The 18,540-nt window shown below is 39.8% G+C and overlaps 1 protein-coding gene across 5 annotated transcripts in view; it reads left to right on the forward strand.

Annotated features, from left to right (window-relative positions):
* vps50 (VPS50 EARP/GARPII complex subunit) overlaps positions 1-18,540 on the forward strand; it is a 94,616-nt gene that overhangs the window by 32,833 nt on the left and 43,243 nt on the right. For all 5 annotated transcript variants that reach the window (XM_056399134.1, XM_056399136.1, XM_056399135.1 and 2 more), the window contains exons 11-13: positions 732-830; positions 4,268-4,408; positions 11,971-12,103. In XM_056399134.1, coding sequence (XP_056255109.1) covers positions 732-830; positions 4,268-4,408; positions 11,971-12,103 — 373 coding nt within the window. The remainder of the gene's footprint in view (positions 1-731; positions 831-4,267; positions 4,409-11,970; positions 12,104-18,540) is intronic.

Here is an 18,540-nt window from a genome sequence, read left to right on the forward strand (position 1 = left end):
CTACAAATATATAACACTTGCTTATATATATATATGTATATATATGTATATATATGTATATATATATATATATATATATATATATATATATATATATATATATATATATATATATATATATATTTGGGGGGCCAAAGATGAAAATTTTCCAACTTTAAACACAGTGGCTTTAATCATCAGTGAGTTATCATGAGGTACTTTTAAATTCCAGAGTACTTTTAAAATTCCGATTCACAGTGGCATCGGTTCATTTCTTTTCTCAAACTACTTTGGCCTATAAATTTAGTTGATGACATTACTGACTAATGACTTTCTCTCATGTGATTATAGAGAGTTTGTCATGTTGGCTGTAGTCATTGCGTTATGTTTAAGTGCAGGCGTGCGAAAACCCGTGGTGACGCAAGGCGTTTGATCACTTAGCCTTTGTCAGCGCTGTATTCGTTGAGCTCAGCTTAATGTGTCAGGGTTGTTACACATCCCTGTACTCCCCAACTTCCTCCTAACCTTGTCTTACTTTTTCACCTCTTTTTATCTCTTTGTCAAAAACTTAGATTCACACACACACACTGACATCCGCATCCAATTACCTGCCCTTGGCCTTGTGTGGTAGCTATACATCTGCACATCTATATCTAAATCCCTGGTCTTAACGTTTATAATCCCTCTCTTTTCTCTTCCTCTCACTTTGCCCTCTTTTTTTTCCTTTGTCATCTGTCTATTTCTGGCTGCAGGAGCAGCTTGATGTCGCCCTCTCCAAGACTTGTAAGCACTTTGATGTTTTGCACTACACCAAGGTGCAGCTGGCCTACAAGCTCCTGGGCAAGACACAGGTCAGTGGTTTTCCTCGTCTACAGCGTCACGGTGAATAACCAAACATGACTGGATGTGATGGTCCACTTGGTGTCTTCGCTTACTGCATGCGTCCTGTTGTTTTACTCTGTCTCTCTCTTATTTAGGGGCTTTTCTGGGGGATGTTTTATGGACTTGACAGATGATGTCAGCATTTTTTAATTTCTAAAAAGTTATTTTTGTTTATCTTGGCTTTCCCCCTCCTTAACATTATTTCAGCAGTGTTTCCATTCAGACTTTGAAGTTGTTTCCTTATTTTCTCGACCTTTTGCCACCATTTGGGTTAGAACAGAATCTTCCACAGACATCTGGTTAAAACAGCATAGACGTTGTTTCCCTGCGTCTGTTTGTTTTTGCTTCAGTGGAGTGTTTTTGCTCCAGTGAATCAATTCTGGATCTTGTCATTGGAGCAAAGAGTATTTTAGGCTCTTTGATTGAATGATCGAGGCCGCAGGGCATGCATATCATCTTTTGTGATGAAGTTATTCCTTGCTCACTGTCAGTCAAGTGATACCCACAGAAATCACCCATAAAAAGAAATGTAATTCTCAAAAATAATCCTTGGATAATATAAAATAAGCTGAAAAGGCAGAGATGATTGAGTGTTTGGATGTGACATCTTTTGGCCAGCAGTTAATTTGAAGCTATAAAATCTTACTGTAAAGAAATTGTGTAGTTTCTGTTAAAATTGTCATAAGTGACACGGATAATATTACTAGCTTCTTTCTGTCTTTCAGCCTTTGCTCCTCATGTTCTATCCCACCTCCATTTTTCTTGTCAAAAAGTGTTGATCACTAATACTTGGACCTCTCTCTATCACAACCCACTCACTTGACCCTGATCTCTTTCTCGTACTTTTCCCTCTTTCATACCCCTCATTTTATTCTTGCTACTTAGGTGTGAAACTACAAAACTCCCTACTACTCTGTACCAGCTCTCTCTGGTGTGGGTAGATTAAATCTGTCAAGGCCTGAGTTATAAATGAAAATTTTGAACTCTATGGTTACATTATCTTTGTCTCCCTTGAAATATTTGTTACTTGCCTACTCCAACAAGTAGGAGAAATTGTGGCCCAGTAACACTTGAAATGAGTCACCATCCAGCTATGCAAGGTAAATTTGAAAGGCAATGAGCCGTGTTACAAAATCACTCGCACCTTTTGGCCAAAGCTATATGGACTTTGTGATTCTGCAAATGCTCTTCCATTTCTTCCCCAGCATTTTGAGCCCTTACGCCCCCACCCCTGCCCCCCCGCCCCCCTGCGCTAACACATTTTCACTGAGCCAACAGATGATGGTAATTACAGTGTGTGAGGGTTCAGTGCTGATGTTGGGGCTGAGCCAGATTGTACCTGATGAATGTATGGAGGCTTGCCAGTTGAAAATTGAGTTAAATTGGGTAAATTAATGTTGTGCGGACATAGCATTTTACTCTAATTTCACGGTACGGCATTAACATGTTATATAGCCATTGTAATTTGTGTGAATTCATGGGAGATACATTATAAAATCATATTATGTCACCTTTTCCACATTACACTGTGCAGCACTAATGTTTGAGGGGTAGTTCACATCCAGGCACTCATACAACAACGAGCATAGTGCGTCATTGTCGTATGAAATGTTGACATAAATATGATAAATATGCCATATGTCTCTCGACATTAACAGCCCTTCTTGAGGTGGAGACTGTACCATCAGGGCTTGTTGAGAATAAATCATGTTTTTGTTATTAGTGTGATAATGAGCAATATTGGACTCAAACGCTAACTGAAGAGTTGTTGACTGGCTCTTGCCATCGCCCGTAAGTGTTTGTTGTTGTTGTTTTTGTTGTTTTCATCTTTCTCTCCTTTTTCTTTTGCTCCTGGTTCATCTGTTTGCCACACTTTTTGTGCTTCTGTGTTTCCTGCAGTTCGCCCCATGTTCTTTCTCTGAGTCTTAGCTTTTACTGCCGTGTTTTTCTCTGGTGCAACGTGCACACACACACACACACACACACACACACATACAAACACAAGCTTTAACACTTTTAATCTGGCGCTTTATTGTTGGATACGTGAATGAACTGTGTCATCAGTAATCAGCATTACACCATCACCTCTGACCATTTGTATCTCCTTTCGTTGGTCTCTTGGCCCTGGCTTCTATTAGAAGCTACAGAAGAATGACGGCATGATAGGTAGAACTTATGATTGTTTTTATTATGATAGTTGCCTCCTTTTTTTTGTCTACTTTGTACAGCCAGTGATTTTTTGTGGTGTTTTTAGGATGGATGATGTGAAACTCCCCCTGAAAGGAGGGGAAAATGTTTAGATTACTTGTGTGGCAGCAGGCAGCCAGAATGGATGAGGGGGTGTGTGTGTGTGTGTGTGCAATATTATGTGGTCAGAAGCTTGCAGTAAGAAAATTTAATTACTCTGCAGCACCCATTACCTATAGGGTTTGCTCAATACTGTGCCCACATCTCCTGCGACTTGGGTGTCCTGAATTCACTTGGGTCCCATAGCAAGACTGTGGGTGGGAGCTGCAAAACAGAAAATGATGGTAAATATAACTTGACTTTGAAAGAAAATAAAGCATAACAGACTCAAATTGGGACAAACAAAGCACTATGCAGAGGAGCAAAATTGTACTGCAATTTTTATTTTATATTTTTTTGGTGAAATCATGGTTAAGAGCAATTTTTGGATCAATGTGAAAAATTAAATCCCTGATTGTTAATGATAATGATGCACTGACAAAGTGCAAAAAGCACTGTGCACTACCTACCTCATACCAAACGGCAGACAGACATAATTAGCAACTAGGTGGCGAACATAGCGGAGCATTAAGCGTCTGGTATTTCCCTCAGGAGTTGTTGGAAACAGTAACAGAGCCAAAAAAAAGGGGGAGACAATTCACAAAAAAGTAAACAACAGCTAGATGTTGTTTAATAGACAAATTTAACAGTCGAACAGTAGTTGAGTTTTATTGCTCTGATAATGAATGGGAGATTAATGGAGCCACAAGTGAACCGTGCTGGAGGCAGTTAGCTGTGCTGCTATAGCATACACGTCACTTAATGTCTCTGCCATTGTGTTTTTCTGCTTCCTCTTTTTGCCCTTGTTATTTCATTAATGACACTTTCCACAGCAAACTGAGCTGTGGTGTGTATATCGTGGAAACTGGAAACAAAATTGCCCATCTTGACTTGAATATGAACACTGCAGTTCCCCTGATAGACGGCTATCTTCATGTTCACTCATGCCATCCTGTGTAGTGAACATAATATGTCTGCAAATAATTCAAAACATCAAGTATGTACAGTTTACATCTCCAAGATTGATTGGCAGTTTCCCTGCTGTTCGCCTTTTTCACAGATCCAGAGTGACATCTTGACATAATGGTTTTCATAACAGTGTGTTTGGCTCTCTCTGCAGACTGCTATGGACCAGCTGCACATGCACTTCACCCAGGCCATCCACAACACAGTGTTCCAAGTGGTGCTGGGATACGTGGAGCTGTGTGCTGGCAACGCTGACACCAAGTTCCAGAAGATGCAATACAAGGACCTGTGCACGGTAAATAGATCTGAGTGTGTGTCTGTGTTTGTGTGTGAAAGTGGTTGCTTTCTTCTTCTTCTTCTTCTTCTTCTTCTTCTTCTTCTTCTTCTTCTTCTTCTTCTTCTTCTTCCTCTGTTTCTGTTTCTGTCATTTAACATCTTTCTGCCAGAAAAGAATCAGTTCACTTGATTAGATGCCAGTGTGAAGAAGACTAACCACTCATGCGGTCAGTTAAATAATAAGATACACCACCTGCATAGTGCTGTGATGAAATGACATATGAGGTACTGCTGGGCACACACACCGTCCTCCACCCACACACACACTTTTACTCACAAGCTTCCCTTGGCTTCCTTATTGCCTCGTATCCAAGCGGAAAATGCCCCCCAAGATCAAAATAAATCACATTTGCATGCCCAGTGAGCCATAACTTAGTGATTTCATCATGGACTGGCTGGGAGTGAGTTTTCCTCCCTCAGGGGCTGTGTTACAGTCTGACCTACAGTGTTGAAGGGTATATAGAAGAATGGTTAAAGTTTATCCCAGCCTGATCTGAGGGTACAGTTTGTTTCTTTACACTCTCTCTTGATATATCAGCTGTCATATCTCTGACCCTTTAGCTCTATGTTTGGCCTCGCTCTTTTCACTGCACAGTTTTTAACAGGGGCATGGCCAGGGCACTGTGCTTACATCTACAAGCCCTTCTCTTTACCTCTTACCTTTGTGCTACCTCTTCACTCCTCATCTCTTCTTCCCCTGCTTCTTTGTCTCTCTGTTTATGCATGGTTTCCTACCCCGGTAGGTCGGTGGCCTCGGAGGAACATGTAAAGCCTCTGCATTCCAGGGCAAGGCTTCTTTTGGTCAGACCCAGGTCGTAGCACCAGAGGCGTTGGTGCTAGCTTGCATTCATGCTGGCAGGCAGGATGTTTTCTAAAGTTTAGCTGTCACTTCAGGCTAGGTTCGAGAATGTAACTATGATGAAGTGATGCTGATTAAATTTTAATTATTTCCAAGTTGTGGTCTGAGTTGTTGTTGGAGGACGCTTGCGTGTAAGAAAGTTGAGCTTGTTAGTTTGATACCAGTGGCTCCTGTTATAAATTATGTACTTTTACTGGAGTGCACAGCGTGGCTATATGGATGCATCAAATATAGCCACACTTTAGATATACTGTACTAAAGGATTCTTGACAATAATATCTGTTTCCAGTTTGCTTACAACCATAACTTTAGGTGCATGACCTGTCAGACCATCTGTGCAAGTACTGAATAATTCCTCATTTATATTTCCCTGGTATATAAATAATATTTGAGATTAATATCTAAAAAAAACTGTGATTTTATTTTATAGTGAGATTATCTATAATGTGAGATCGCCTGGGTGAACTCAGTCAAGACCTCAATCAAGCTTGAGATTGAGTTGTGGTAGAAAAAAAAAAATCCAATACGCGATAAAAGCTTTCTGCATATAGAAATCATGCTTGTTTTTAATCTGTCATCGAAAATGAATTTCGACAGATAAGATAAGACACAGTTCAAGAGGAATTGTTTGTTTCAGAATCTTTTTATTTTAAGGGTATTTTTTTTCCACAAAAAAAAAAAAACTTCTGTATCTTGCAGGTTTTTTGGCAGGAATATTTTTGGGCTGCCTTCCACATTTCAGCTCTATCCATATTTCAGTCTTTCACATGCTTCTGTAATGATGTATGTTGGATATTTTAGACTCAGTACAACAAAACACTCTTCCTCCCTCAAGCTGAAGGAATACAACTGTTCATTCCTTTCTGTTGTTGTCTCTTTTCTTTTCCTGTCGACCTAATTGTTATTAGGCTCACTGGAAATCTGTGCCATGGATCCCCCGAATTACTGTGTGCACGCAGCTGTGCATTAGTTACAGACACATGCTTATGTTTACTTGCGTTTGATAGATACTCTGTCAGCACACTGTGTTGCGTGGATGATCCCACTCATACCACAAACGAACACACACGCATAGACTGAAGAACTTAAGATTGATGGGATGTGTCGTTGGACTTTCAGCTGTGTGATTGTGATTGATGGGACAGCAGCACACACACATGCACACGCACACACACACAGGCACACACACACACGGGCACACACTCATATGAAGAGGTTTGTGAACACCCACGTGCAGTTCATCTGTGTCGCTGACAACATTTACAGCCTGTCGGAAGTGTAACGGTGAAGTGTTGTGGTTTGCGTTTACTCCTTATGGTGGATTATTTTATTTAAGGCACTTATGTACCTGCCTGTAAAACATCAAAAGTAGAGCTAACCAAAGAAAGAAATGTCTGTGTGGTTTAAGTGGTGTACACACACACACACACACACACACACACACACACACACACACACACACACACACACTGGAATGAAGTGTTGAGGTTTTGAAGAGGTGCTAAAAATATGAAGATGGGCTTGAAAGCTGGACCTGTCTGGGATTCCTGAGTGTTTGAATTGCCCTTCAGTGTCCCTCTCTGCAGTTGTTTGGGCTTTTGCAGCAGAGATGCACTCACTGAACTTGTTTCCAAGGTTTCCCTGGCCAGTATAAAAAAAAAAGTAAAAAAAAATAACATTCTGGTTCAAATCAACAGGCCGGCTAGGGAAATTAGGTATGCAATGCTCTCTGCTCTCTCAACATATGCTGTTGATCTGCTCTTGAGCAAGGCATTCAACCCTCACCTGCTCCAGTGGAGCTGCTCAGAGGATGTGTTGATGGTGTGGAGCTGTATCAATAGGAAACTTAGTGTTTGTGGAGAAGAGCAAACTTATTCTGTTGTTGTTCCCCTGATAAATAAAGGTTATCTTAATGTGAGAGCCACTTTAGAAACTCTGAACTTTCCTCTTTGTTATGCAACTTAAAATTCAAGGGAAATGGGAACACTCGGAAAGGTCACTTCTGATCGTGAAAGGGTCTTATTAATTTTACATCAGCATCTCATCATTATTGGCTAGCCTCACTCCTTATCAATCCCCTGGTCTGTCCGATTTTCCTCCTCATGGAAATGAAACCGTCCACTCCCAGAATCATAGGGGAAGAGGATGAATACTTCAGTAAATCGTTTAACTCAGATGCAGTAAACTTTGTTGTCTGTAGAAACTGTTAGTGGGGCTTTAGGGTTTTAGTATTTTTTTTTTTGTTTTGTTTAGTTTTTTCACCAATGTACTAAAAAAGCCATTAGCTGTAGTGATAATAGAGAAACCATCCTGATAATGTTATTAAACAACTGCTCATCAGTAACCCACAGTGATCCATCCCACTCGCCGTTGTGTAGTGCTCCATTATTTTGATATAGGCAGGCCTTTGTTGTTGTATATCTGAAGGATGGGCCATTGTGTGAGATTGTCGTTAAGCAGTGTCATGGTCGTACGCTGTTTTTTGTGTGTGTTTTGCCGACTGTTGCTGGTGATAGCTTCATTACGAAATGAAAGCAATCTACTCCCAAAAAAAACAGTTTTGTTTCCCTCCAATGGAATCTTATGTTTGACTTTTGATCCTCACGCCTGGATACCCATTCATTAGATTTTCTCTTTCTGATCTTTATGATGATGTTCGTTTGTTTTCTGGAGAATCTGTGGTTTGAGAAGTGACAGGAAAGTTTGTTCCTTTTTATTTTTATGGAGACTTTATAGTCAAGTTTTCATGTGCTATGAATATTGTTTGTGTTATGCTTCACATTAAAGTGCAACAGGAAACAGCGAAAAAATGTTCCAGTGTCAAATCCCCATTCCCTGATCTGGTTTTTAAGTCTGGTAAAAGCACTGTAACAACTGCATGAAATATTAATATAATAAAAAGAAGCAGTGACTTCGCCCCATTGAGATATCAAAAGTATTTTAGTGTTAGCCGCTCCATTTGCTTTTGATAAGATTAAAGGTACTGACTTTGACAACAGAGCCAGTAAGAGGGTTGAATTCTACCTGAGCAACAGAATGAAGCAGATAATGGCAGAACAGCACAGAATCTGTTTTTGTTTGTTTTACAAGAGGAGGATGATCTAATTCCAAGTACCTCGTTAAAAGAAGACTTTGCTTTTTCCAAACTTGTCAGTGAATCAGCAAAAACAGGAGAATTCAAAATATTTGTGCACAGATTAGTTTCATGTAGATACATTTCAGTGCGTCTAAGTAACCTTGTCTCAGTCCTGTGCACTTCCCTCCAATATTTAACACTAAACATTTTCTTTGCTCACAGTTCTTAAACGATTCCATTGGAATCTTCTTTTCAGACTTGTTCACCAAGTTGTGATGAAGAGTGTTTGTGTTAGAGAAAGAGAGAAATTCCTCTTTAGCAGAGTGTACTGTACTTTGTTTCTTTGCTGGCACAGCAGGTCTACAGATTGCTGACTATGTTTTTGATCTCTTGCAGGTTAATCTTTTTATTTATTCTTTTCTGAAAGGAGGGGGTGTGTGATTGTCTTTTCTGAAAGAAAGTGAATCAGCTAACTTGCGGGTACCTGCGCTGTCTTGTACATCTCTTTTGTAAAGTGTGTGACATTTCTTTCATGCATACTCCTCCGTACTCCCACACACACGACTGAAAAAAAATGCACTCAGTGCTTTGTCTTTTCAAACCCATCTGACACAGCTTGGCATATGTTATGAGCATAATGATAGGTAATTATATTCAGAAAAAAAAAAATGGCTGTTAGATGTAGATCCCGAGCTTGCCTCCCTCAAGCTCTCATCACTGAACTAGAAGGATGTGTCCAGCAAGGTTAATGGTTGGTTCCAGTAAGCAAAAAAAAGTTTTTATTTTTTAAACTTTTTTTTGTAGCCTTTAACACACACACACACAGACACACACACACACGCGCACACACACGCACACACACACACGCTGAGGATCTTAGCCCGCACACACACTCAGACCTCTCACCCCCGCGTCATCTCCCCTCAACCCAGTTGCTTGGCAACATGCTCCTGTGATAAGGTTGGCTGGTGGGGAACTGGGAATGTCAAACGCAGGCCTGGTTTTGTCAGAACTGGTTCATTAGCCTACCTATCTGACCACTGGTGCTCGAGCCTACATGTAACTTCAGCCAAGTTTTTCTCTTTTTGGGCTCTAAGCGCTGGTGCTCAGTTTTATTAGCACAGCTCTGTCATACTAGGACACCTATATATCTATATATATATATATATATATATAATTTTCCTATGAAAATATTCTTTCATCTTTTGCAATATCCATGTAGAGATGATCCCTTTATATTCAATACAGTTATACGCAGTAAGTTGCAAGTTGCTGTGGTCCGAACACAGTAAGTTGTTCAGCCCTATGCAGAACCAACAGAGAACAAAATTGCAGACAGGGAGCAACAACAGTTGCAGTTGTTTAGTGGTCTGTGGTGGTGGATGACAGCCAGTATTTGTATATAATTTTGGACGTCTGCTACTCTTGTATACATGACTGCACATCCTGCAGTTGCCATCATTGCATCAGACTGCTTTCCTAAAAAAAAACAAAAAAACAAACTAAACAAAAACAAAGCCTTAACTAAAGAAAATCCACCACATGTATAATTGGTTGAGTGGAATATTCAGCACTTTGTTGTGGTCGTATAGTTGTAAAGGTTTGTTGTTTTGTCATTGAAATGCTTATTTGGAAAAAACTGCAATCCATTGCAGGTATTATCCTCTCCAGTCTGACTGCAGTTAAATTATAATGTAGACTGTCATCCCAAGATGATGCATTAATGTGCTATCGAGAATGGACAATGTGTATTTAACAATGAAATATGCATGAAAGCATAATTTTACCTCCAGTGTTCTGAGCTGTAATACAGCACAGTATACAGTAAAACTAAGTGGTTTTCCCCACTTTTAACTTTCAGTTAAACATCAGTTTTCAGTTTTGTTGACTGATGGAATCAATAATATTTCACTCTTTCAGCACCAAATCATCTCTAAGAATCGTGGATCCACGCCTGTTGTGCTATTTAAATGCCATGGGCAACAGCTCTGTCAACATCTTTTTAGATGAAACTTTCTTGCTGATGGCTCACAGTCATGAATCTACTTCAGACGTCTCGCTAAGAAACGCTCTGTTGAGAGATTGTCCTGGCAAGTAATGGTTTGTCACTCAGGCTCTCTCGGACATGCCAGAGCGAAAAGCCAGAAGAAGGTTTGGGACTCTGTCTTTGCACAGTTGGGGGTCTTTATTGCAATGCACTGTTTTCTTTCTCGGCAGCCACCAGTGTATGGGGCTTGTGCTGTGTAATTCACAATGCTTTTGTGAAAGGTAGCAGGGTTCTACAGACACTTATTCATTATCGTTTTTTTACACAAAGGAAAGTGCGGCTGCTGTCGACAGCACTGTTTCATCTGGCAGTGATTAATTTGTCTGTGAACATGTTGACAGGCCTCTGTTGGCGAGTTGCTCTGTCGAGCCTTGAACTGTGTCAGTGGCTACTGTTGTGCCAACTGCACTTTTCTTAGGTGGTCCAAATTTTAACAGAACACACGCAAACCTTTTTTCCAGGCTGTCTGGATATGTGCAGGAAAAATAGCAGTGTGCGTTACCCTCTGAGTATTTTGAGCACTATGATTATGCATAAAGCTCGGTGACAGCGGTTGTGGTTGTTCCATGGATGAAGTGACATTGTTAGATAGGTAGGTAGGTAGACAGTTATTTATTTGTCATAAAGGAGGAGACCTGTGAAATCTTTTAAAATACATTATTATATGAAGCCATTTTACTGGAAGAATAACCATTAATATATTCTTTTCAATTGTAAATGAAGCCTTAATACTCCCATGTACTGTAGGACACAGTGTCTCATTATGAGACGAAATAATAAAGTTGACATCTTATGAAAGCAATAACTCACTTCAGGGTCTGAAGCATATGAACATTATATTACAGCTGATGCACAGACAGTGGTTGATTATCCACCTACATGGACATGGTATATATCTACAGCACTGGGCCTGTTATATGTGTGCTCTTACTTTATATTAAAGAGGCAAAAATCTCATATACGAGTATATGAACAAGTGCTGTTACTATGACAACCATACATTACATTATTGTCCTGAGTATGAATAACTCTGTGACGTCCAGTTGCTTTCGTAAATGACTGCTAAAAGAATTGTTTTAGTCACAGATGATAAAGTTGTGGTATAATATACTGTGCAGTAGTATACTGTAGTAGCCCAGATGTGCACATCTGAGATGTTTTTAATGTTCTGTGTATTGGTGAGGCACCTACTTAATAACATCCTTATTTTAATCTGTTCTTACATTAATTAGCTCTTGCATAAGATGAAAGCGTTTTTGTGTCACAGAAAATAGATGTTTTCCAACACACTGTCCTTGAATGATGAGTATAAGCAGGCTTTAATTAGATGTAATGTAGAGGACAGCTGATCATGTCCTTTTTTTGTCTGAGAATATTTTTATATCCATTAATTTTAAAGTAGTTGGGCACTGTGTGTGTTTCATAACTCGCATACGCATAATATGGCAGAAGCACATATAAAACATGTGACACAGAAATACTCTTAAGGTTTTCAAAGGAGCATCAGTGACCTTGTCTTCATCACTTTTTTGTTGGCAGCATATCACCCTGGACAGCTACATTCCCTGCCTGACAGATCTGTGCAAGGCATTGTGGGAGGTGATGCTGAGCTACCACTGCACCATGCAGTGGCACGAGGAGCACGACAAACAGGAGAACACACCCACTCCAGGTAAGAGACTATCCCTAACAAACCCTGTGAGTTTTTCTGAACAAATTTATAATCAGCGGCACTACTCTGTTTGTTCTGATGCAGCATCTCAGCTGAGTGCAGCTGCAGATTCAGAAATAAAAGATGTGTGTACCAGATCCCACAGAGGGCGCACATGACTTCCACACTGCTCACACCTTCTGTCTTGCACAAGCTAATATTTGGTGCCTCAAACGCTCCTTCCCTTTTTTTCATTTTCACTCCCCAAATCTCTCTTTGTCACCTGCTTTCTCTCTGTAGTTTTTCATTTAGAGTGTCCCATAAAACACCAAAACTGCTCCCTATACCCCAAACTGAAAAAGTAATTCACAGTATGACTTTGTGATATTGGGGTCAGCATTCTCCACACTCTCATTTGTGCCACACGTTTGTTGGCTGTTTGATTTCAATATACAGTAAGTTTACAGCTTTATAGCTTACAGAAAAGAATAGCTGAGCCATGGTGTATGAGAAGTGAAAAGAAGAAAGCATTGAATGTGTGCTGATGCTTCAGTGCAGCACGTAGTGTAGTGTAGTGGTACGGACTCTGAAGTGGCACATATCTTGCAGCATTTATTAAGCTTTTTTCAGTGCAAAGGTCGTTGAATGAGTCAGTAGCAGAATAATCACTTTTGATTGTCATTGGTAAAACACCTCTCTGCAGCAGCACAAAGAGATGTGCATTGTATTTTTACAGTTACAGGTTTAAGGTTATACCCCACCGATAATGCAGTGTTTTGTATGCATTATGTTTGCAGCATTATCAGATTTAAATTGGGTTAACTGTCTGTTCTAATCACATGAATACAAATTATATTTACACATTATTGAATTTACATGGCAGGATTAGTGTGAGCCAGTGGTATGGCTTCAAGGATAAATATATGTACAGGTGATAAATAATGAATGATGTATGTTTTTTCTTATGGTAATGTGTTATGTGTGACTTTGAGTTTGTTCTGTTTGCAGGCCAATAGAAACAAGTGTTTCCAATCGAGCTGTAGCAGTTAATAATGAATAACTTGACACAAATGGACGACAGTGAGATTAGAGTAAAATGATCTAATTCATAATACGTAATTGATGTTGTCTGCAGTGACCCTTTTTGACCTTCCAGTGTCATCTAGACTGGCTTTTATCATTTCAGGAAAGAATTGTTTTAGTTTTTTTTTTTTTTTTTTTTTTGACAATAACAGTGTAAAGGACACTGACTCCTCCCCTGGAAACTAACTGCACTCAAGTTACAGCCCATTAAGAACAGCAAGACGGCAGTGCACCACATCTGTCCAAACCCAAAGCTTATGTCTGGATCAACAAGTGTGTTGCTGCTTCTATCCATCCTGCCTCCAGTCAGCTGCCAGATGTGAAAACATCAGCCTCGTGAAGCTCTGTTGTCAAGGCAATACATACTTTGTGGTTTAGCAGTAAGCTCCACAGGAAGTTGAATTTCTTACCGATGTAAGAAAAGAAGCCATGGTGGATTTGGTTTATAGCACTTCTTACCTCATCACTGTTACGATCATTTGTCTTGCTGTAGATGGTGTCAGATATTAGCTGCAAATGGAGGGCTGTCATATTAGCTTGTGCCTTCCTGCACCATATTGAAAGATAGCTCATTTCCATTTTCCATACTGTACTGAATTCATTAGGCGAATGGATGAAGAAACCAGGGGGTCCTGAATTGTTGTTGACATGTTAAGTCCTCAGGATCCTCCTTGCAGGGGAAAGGACACACACCACGTTTCCTTTCATGAGCCCCATCTATCATCTCACTATTTGATTGGCTGTCACCTCCGTTCTCCGTGTAAAGGTGTCCCCGACCCTGGCTCTGTCCTGGCTTTCACCTTTCTCTCTTTATCTGTGTGTGTGTGTGTGTGTGTGTGTGTGTGTGTGTGTGTGTGTGTGTGTGTGTGTGTGTGTGTGTGTGTGTGTGTGTGTGTGTGTGTGTGTGTGTGTGAGAGTGTGTGTGTGAGAGTGAATAGTCCATCAGAGTAGTGATTTACTATACAAGCTTTATCTCATTTGTCGAAGAGTATTTTACAGTGACAGTGACCCCCATCTCACACAAGAGGCTTAACAGTCACACCCACTGAAGATCACTCTCTCCCCCCTCTGTCTGTCACACACACACACACACACACACACACACACACACACACACACACACACAAGTACAGACACACCTCTCCCCTCATTAAGAAAGCAAAAAGAGCATCCCATTGAATTTAAAGCTCTGCCACTTGATATATTGAGCTGGTCAGTCTTAACATTTCAGTAATTAATCTGACCACTTGATGAAAGGAAAGGTTGTTTCAGGAAGCAAAATGGACCAGGGTCATATCCCTACCTGACAGAATGGATTTGCTGCCGGAGCACACACCCTGTCATGCTCGATCAGCACTGATGGCCGTCAGGCGCAGGGGTCGCTCCGAGTGTGTGAAAGCATTTGACTGTGTGAGAGTAAATAACCATGACCAGCGCGTGTATCTGTTACATGCTCACTCAGAGTAGGAGCGTGAACCATGCAGACTAATACCGGAATGTATGGTAGCTGTCTGCTCTGCCGTGATAAAGAAAACCATCGGTTTTCAGCACTCGGGCTGAGAATTGGCCTTCACACCTCATTAATGTTCAACATAGTAACATAGCATATAAATGAAACAAGGCAGCATGCTATGTGAAATAACCTATACCAGTACATATTTGTAACTTGTTTTATTTTTGACTGATCCTTTTCATTCTATTTTCTATTCATGCAAACCTCCCTTCCCCTGAGTCAAAATGACATAGCACCGATCTAATCATATACAGTAATTGGATTTATTACAAGCCCTTCAAATGCATCTCTTTTAAAGGGCTTTCAGGTGAGAACTTACATATACAGTATAATGTACATAACTACCAAACCTTTCAACACATTAAGGTTTATATGTGAATAAAAACAGTATCATTTTATATGCTCAGACTGCACCGAATCACCACTGAATAAAGTAATTAAAAATCCACATGGTGACACGTGTGATGGAATGTAATCCCGTGACGTTAAGTGGGATATATTAACCATGTGGTGCAGTGCAGTTGGGCCAGTGTTTTCCAACTGTGCAGAGCTGGTTTCCAAAAAAAAAGTTTGTTGTATAAAAAACGTCTCAGCCAGTCTGCATTTTTGAATTTAATTTTCTTATTATTTTTTTGGCATCCTTTAGCTCACTGTCATCTGTGGGAAATAGCAGATAATATTTTGAATCCCATTTACAGTGATGAATGTCATGCCATGCCAATACAGTGTGATGAAAGAGCCACTGCTTCCATTTAGATTGTGTTATTATAATATTCAGAATCCAGGAGTCAAGTTCTGACTTCTCTCTTGCTAAACTTTCACAGATTTATGCTAAGTCATGCACAGGCTGCTGTTTTATGAGTCATAGTTTGAAAGCAGTGGGGAGCTAAGGCCCCTGTGGTTGTTTGTCATGTGAGTCATCAAGAACTCCGTTACCCACACTGCCACCAAAGGTCAAACACTGGTTATCACCTCCGGATTTGCAAAGGGTGGCTTTCCCTATCATTTAGTTTTCCCTCCCTCTCTGTCGTAACACTTTTTAATAACCATTATTAAGGCTTTCTCAGCAGTTAACCTGAGGAGGCTGTCCACACCCTCACCAGGTCAACAGTGGGAGACTGTAGTGCCACGAACTACAGCAACAACAGCAGAGTATGGGAAAGTAATGGTGATATAGTTGTTGGTGGAAAAGGAACAAGTGAAAAAAAATACTTTGTTAAATAGAACAAAAATGTTATAGATTTAGAAATCTTTAGAAAGCTGTAAACCATCACTTACACTGTACCCTTAATATGTTTTCTTAAAAAGAGAGAGAGATGAGATTTTAGTTTTAAACCAGTAGAACCTCAACCAGAGGCTCTGTACAGGACTAATCATCAAACGGCTGGAAATTTTGAATAATGATTCTTCTCAGTCATAATTCATTCAAACCTAACCACACAGACAAGATACACATATTTTCAGATTTGGTGTAAACTTACACTTTCTGACGTTGTTGTTCTGTCTATTGTCCATCGCAAATAAACACCCTTAAATCTGCTTAGAAATCATCTGAAAACTTTGGGTAGTGTTGACCTAATTCCCAAGTTTTGAAGAGTAGAGAACTCTCATTTTTAGTAATGAGAGTGTAGTTCAATATTAGTAAATACTACAGTATTTATTAGCAGGTAGTTGGTTACTCCATTAACACAGCCATACTCTTTCTGGCACACCTATAGCTCTCACTTTTGTATCATCAGTTAATCAATCACAACCTTTACTCTCTCACCTTCATCAGCTTTCTCAACCTTTTATTTCGTATTCTCCAAATTTTTTCCAAATGTTCTCTCCTCCTCACACACTCACACTCTCACTACTGACCCTGTGCTCATTAAATGAAACCCAGATATGTCAAGCTGTCATGTCACGATGTCTCCAGAGCTCTCTGTTCTTTTGCCTTTCAGTGAACGATGCAATTGTTTTCAGTTCTGTCTCTATTAATGACTCAAATTACAGCCAGTATTTTAGGGGTCCCAAAGACAGTGTTTAAAAGGGCTCTCATTGAAATTCCTAGACACTGTCACAATGTCATTTTTAGAAATCCTGACTAGTTTTGGCTGTAACATGACAGCAGTGTCTGTGCAGGTAATATGAAAGGATGGGAATTTAAAATGAGCTCACTCCTCAAGTAATGGAAGAAATCTGAGATGAATAAGAACGTATTTCATATGAATTCAAACACCAAGGAAACCCAGAAGGTTTATCGCTCATGTCACATCCATTTCTGAGTGTGATGATTGTAATCAGCTGGTGAGTGGAGAAGATAAACATACATGATAGCGAAGTGCAGTGGTATTTTTGCCAGCCAGAATTTAAACTTGATCAACTGTTATGAAAGTAGTATCGCCAAACAATCGTACTTGTTTAGTGCTCAATGTATGCTTGGATAGAGGAGAGGCTGTCAGTCTCCCTAGGGATAAAACCATGATAATAACCATACGACCATGATGCTGTTCATGAAACAGGGTTCATGGCTTGATGCCCTCACAGGATTACTCACAAAGTTTTACTGGAACTGTCTAACTGTTGGACATGGCAACAAAGCTTGTATTTAGCCGTTAAGATTTGTTTTTTAATGCAAGTGCGATAATTTGATCAGTAACAGATGCAGATAATGAAGATTTATGTAGAAAACGTCTTATACAAGTTGACTTGTATTTGTTTGGACTTAATGATAGGATAGACTTCTTGTTAAGCACCATGTCTTCTTGAACTAATCTTAGACATGGGCTTACACATTAATAATGTTTAAGGGAAACCCATTGTTCTGATCTATTGCAACAGATAAAACTTGACAGGAATTCCTCTTGAGGATTTTTCTCTCTTTGGTGTATTGAGCCTTCTGTCAGAATCCATATTGAGGCTGAGCAGATCCTTTGTACTGATAATTGCATGCCTCAGAGTACGATTAACATGGGTCCTGTGGGTAAAGTGTTGGTCCGCATGCAGACTGATAAAAAGGAACAATAGAGTCAGAAAGGCAAACTACACTGCACAGGACACTTCTTCTTCTGCTTTGTTTCTAAGAGAGAGGTTAGTAGGGATGCTGATCATTAATGGATGATTGCTAAATCATTATGAAAAGAGTACACCACCAATTTAGTATTGTACTCCTGTAACACTGTCAGAATCACTACGAGTGTAGCAGCAGTGATCAGAGCTCGTGATATGGGCCTGCTGTGAAATATGGAAGGATTTACCCTTCCATATATCAGTACACACCTCAACACCTCACTGTTTAGTACAGGTAAGATCTTCATTTTTTTTAACACCTCATGTAGGTGGGTGTAACAAGTCTCAGGAGCGATTGTAGTCTGTGCTTTCTTCGTTTCTTGTCTGTGTCTCTATAAAAGAATACCTGCACACACTCTTAAAGGTTTCTGCGGAGCTTAGATTAATCCTGTTTCATTGATCCCTGCTGAACACTGGCGTCTGAAGTGTTGTACTGGCTTTTTTCCCCCAAATGTACACAGTATTTCTTGTATCTTAAGGTTTAGCTTTTCTTTTAACTTCTTGTGATTCTTTTTTTTTATAGTTTTTTTTTTTTTTTTTTTTTTTTTCTTAACAGCACGCCAAAAAATGACCTGACTAACGCTACACTGATGACATCTTGCTTTTGAAACCTTTCTTCAACTGTTCCTGCTCTCTCCTTCTTCCTTCATATTTATATAATTAGATATACACAGAGTCTGGGGGGGGCGTAATATAATTCATGTTTGTACTGTTTTTTAATGGATATGCTTTCTGCTCCAGTGTGTCATTATGAAAACACCCTCACTGCCACTGATGCTAAAGTCAATGTGACTGTAGAGTTCACTTGTTT

This window comes from Seriola aureovittata, chromosome 16, assembly GCF_021018895.1.
Source record: "Seriola aureovittata isolate HTS-2021-v1 ecotype China chromosome 16, ASM2101889v1, whole genome shotgun sequence".
Lineage (NCBI taxonomy): Eukaryota > Metazoa > Chordata > Actinopteri > Carangiformes > Carangidae > Seriola > Seriola aureovittata.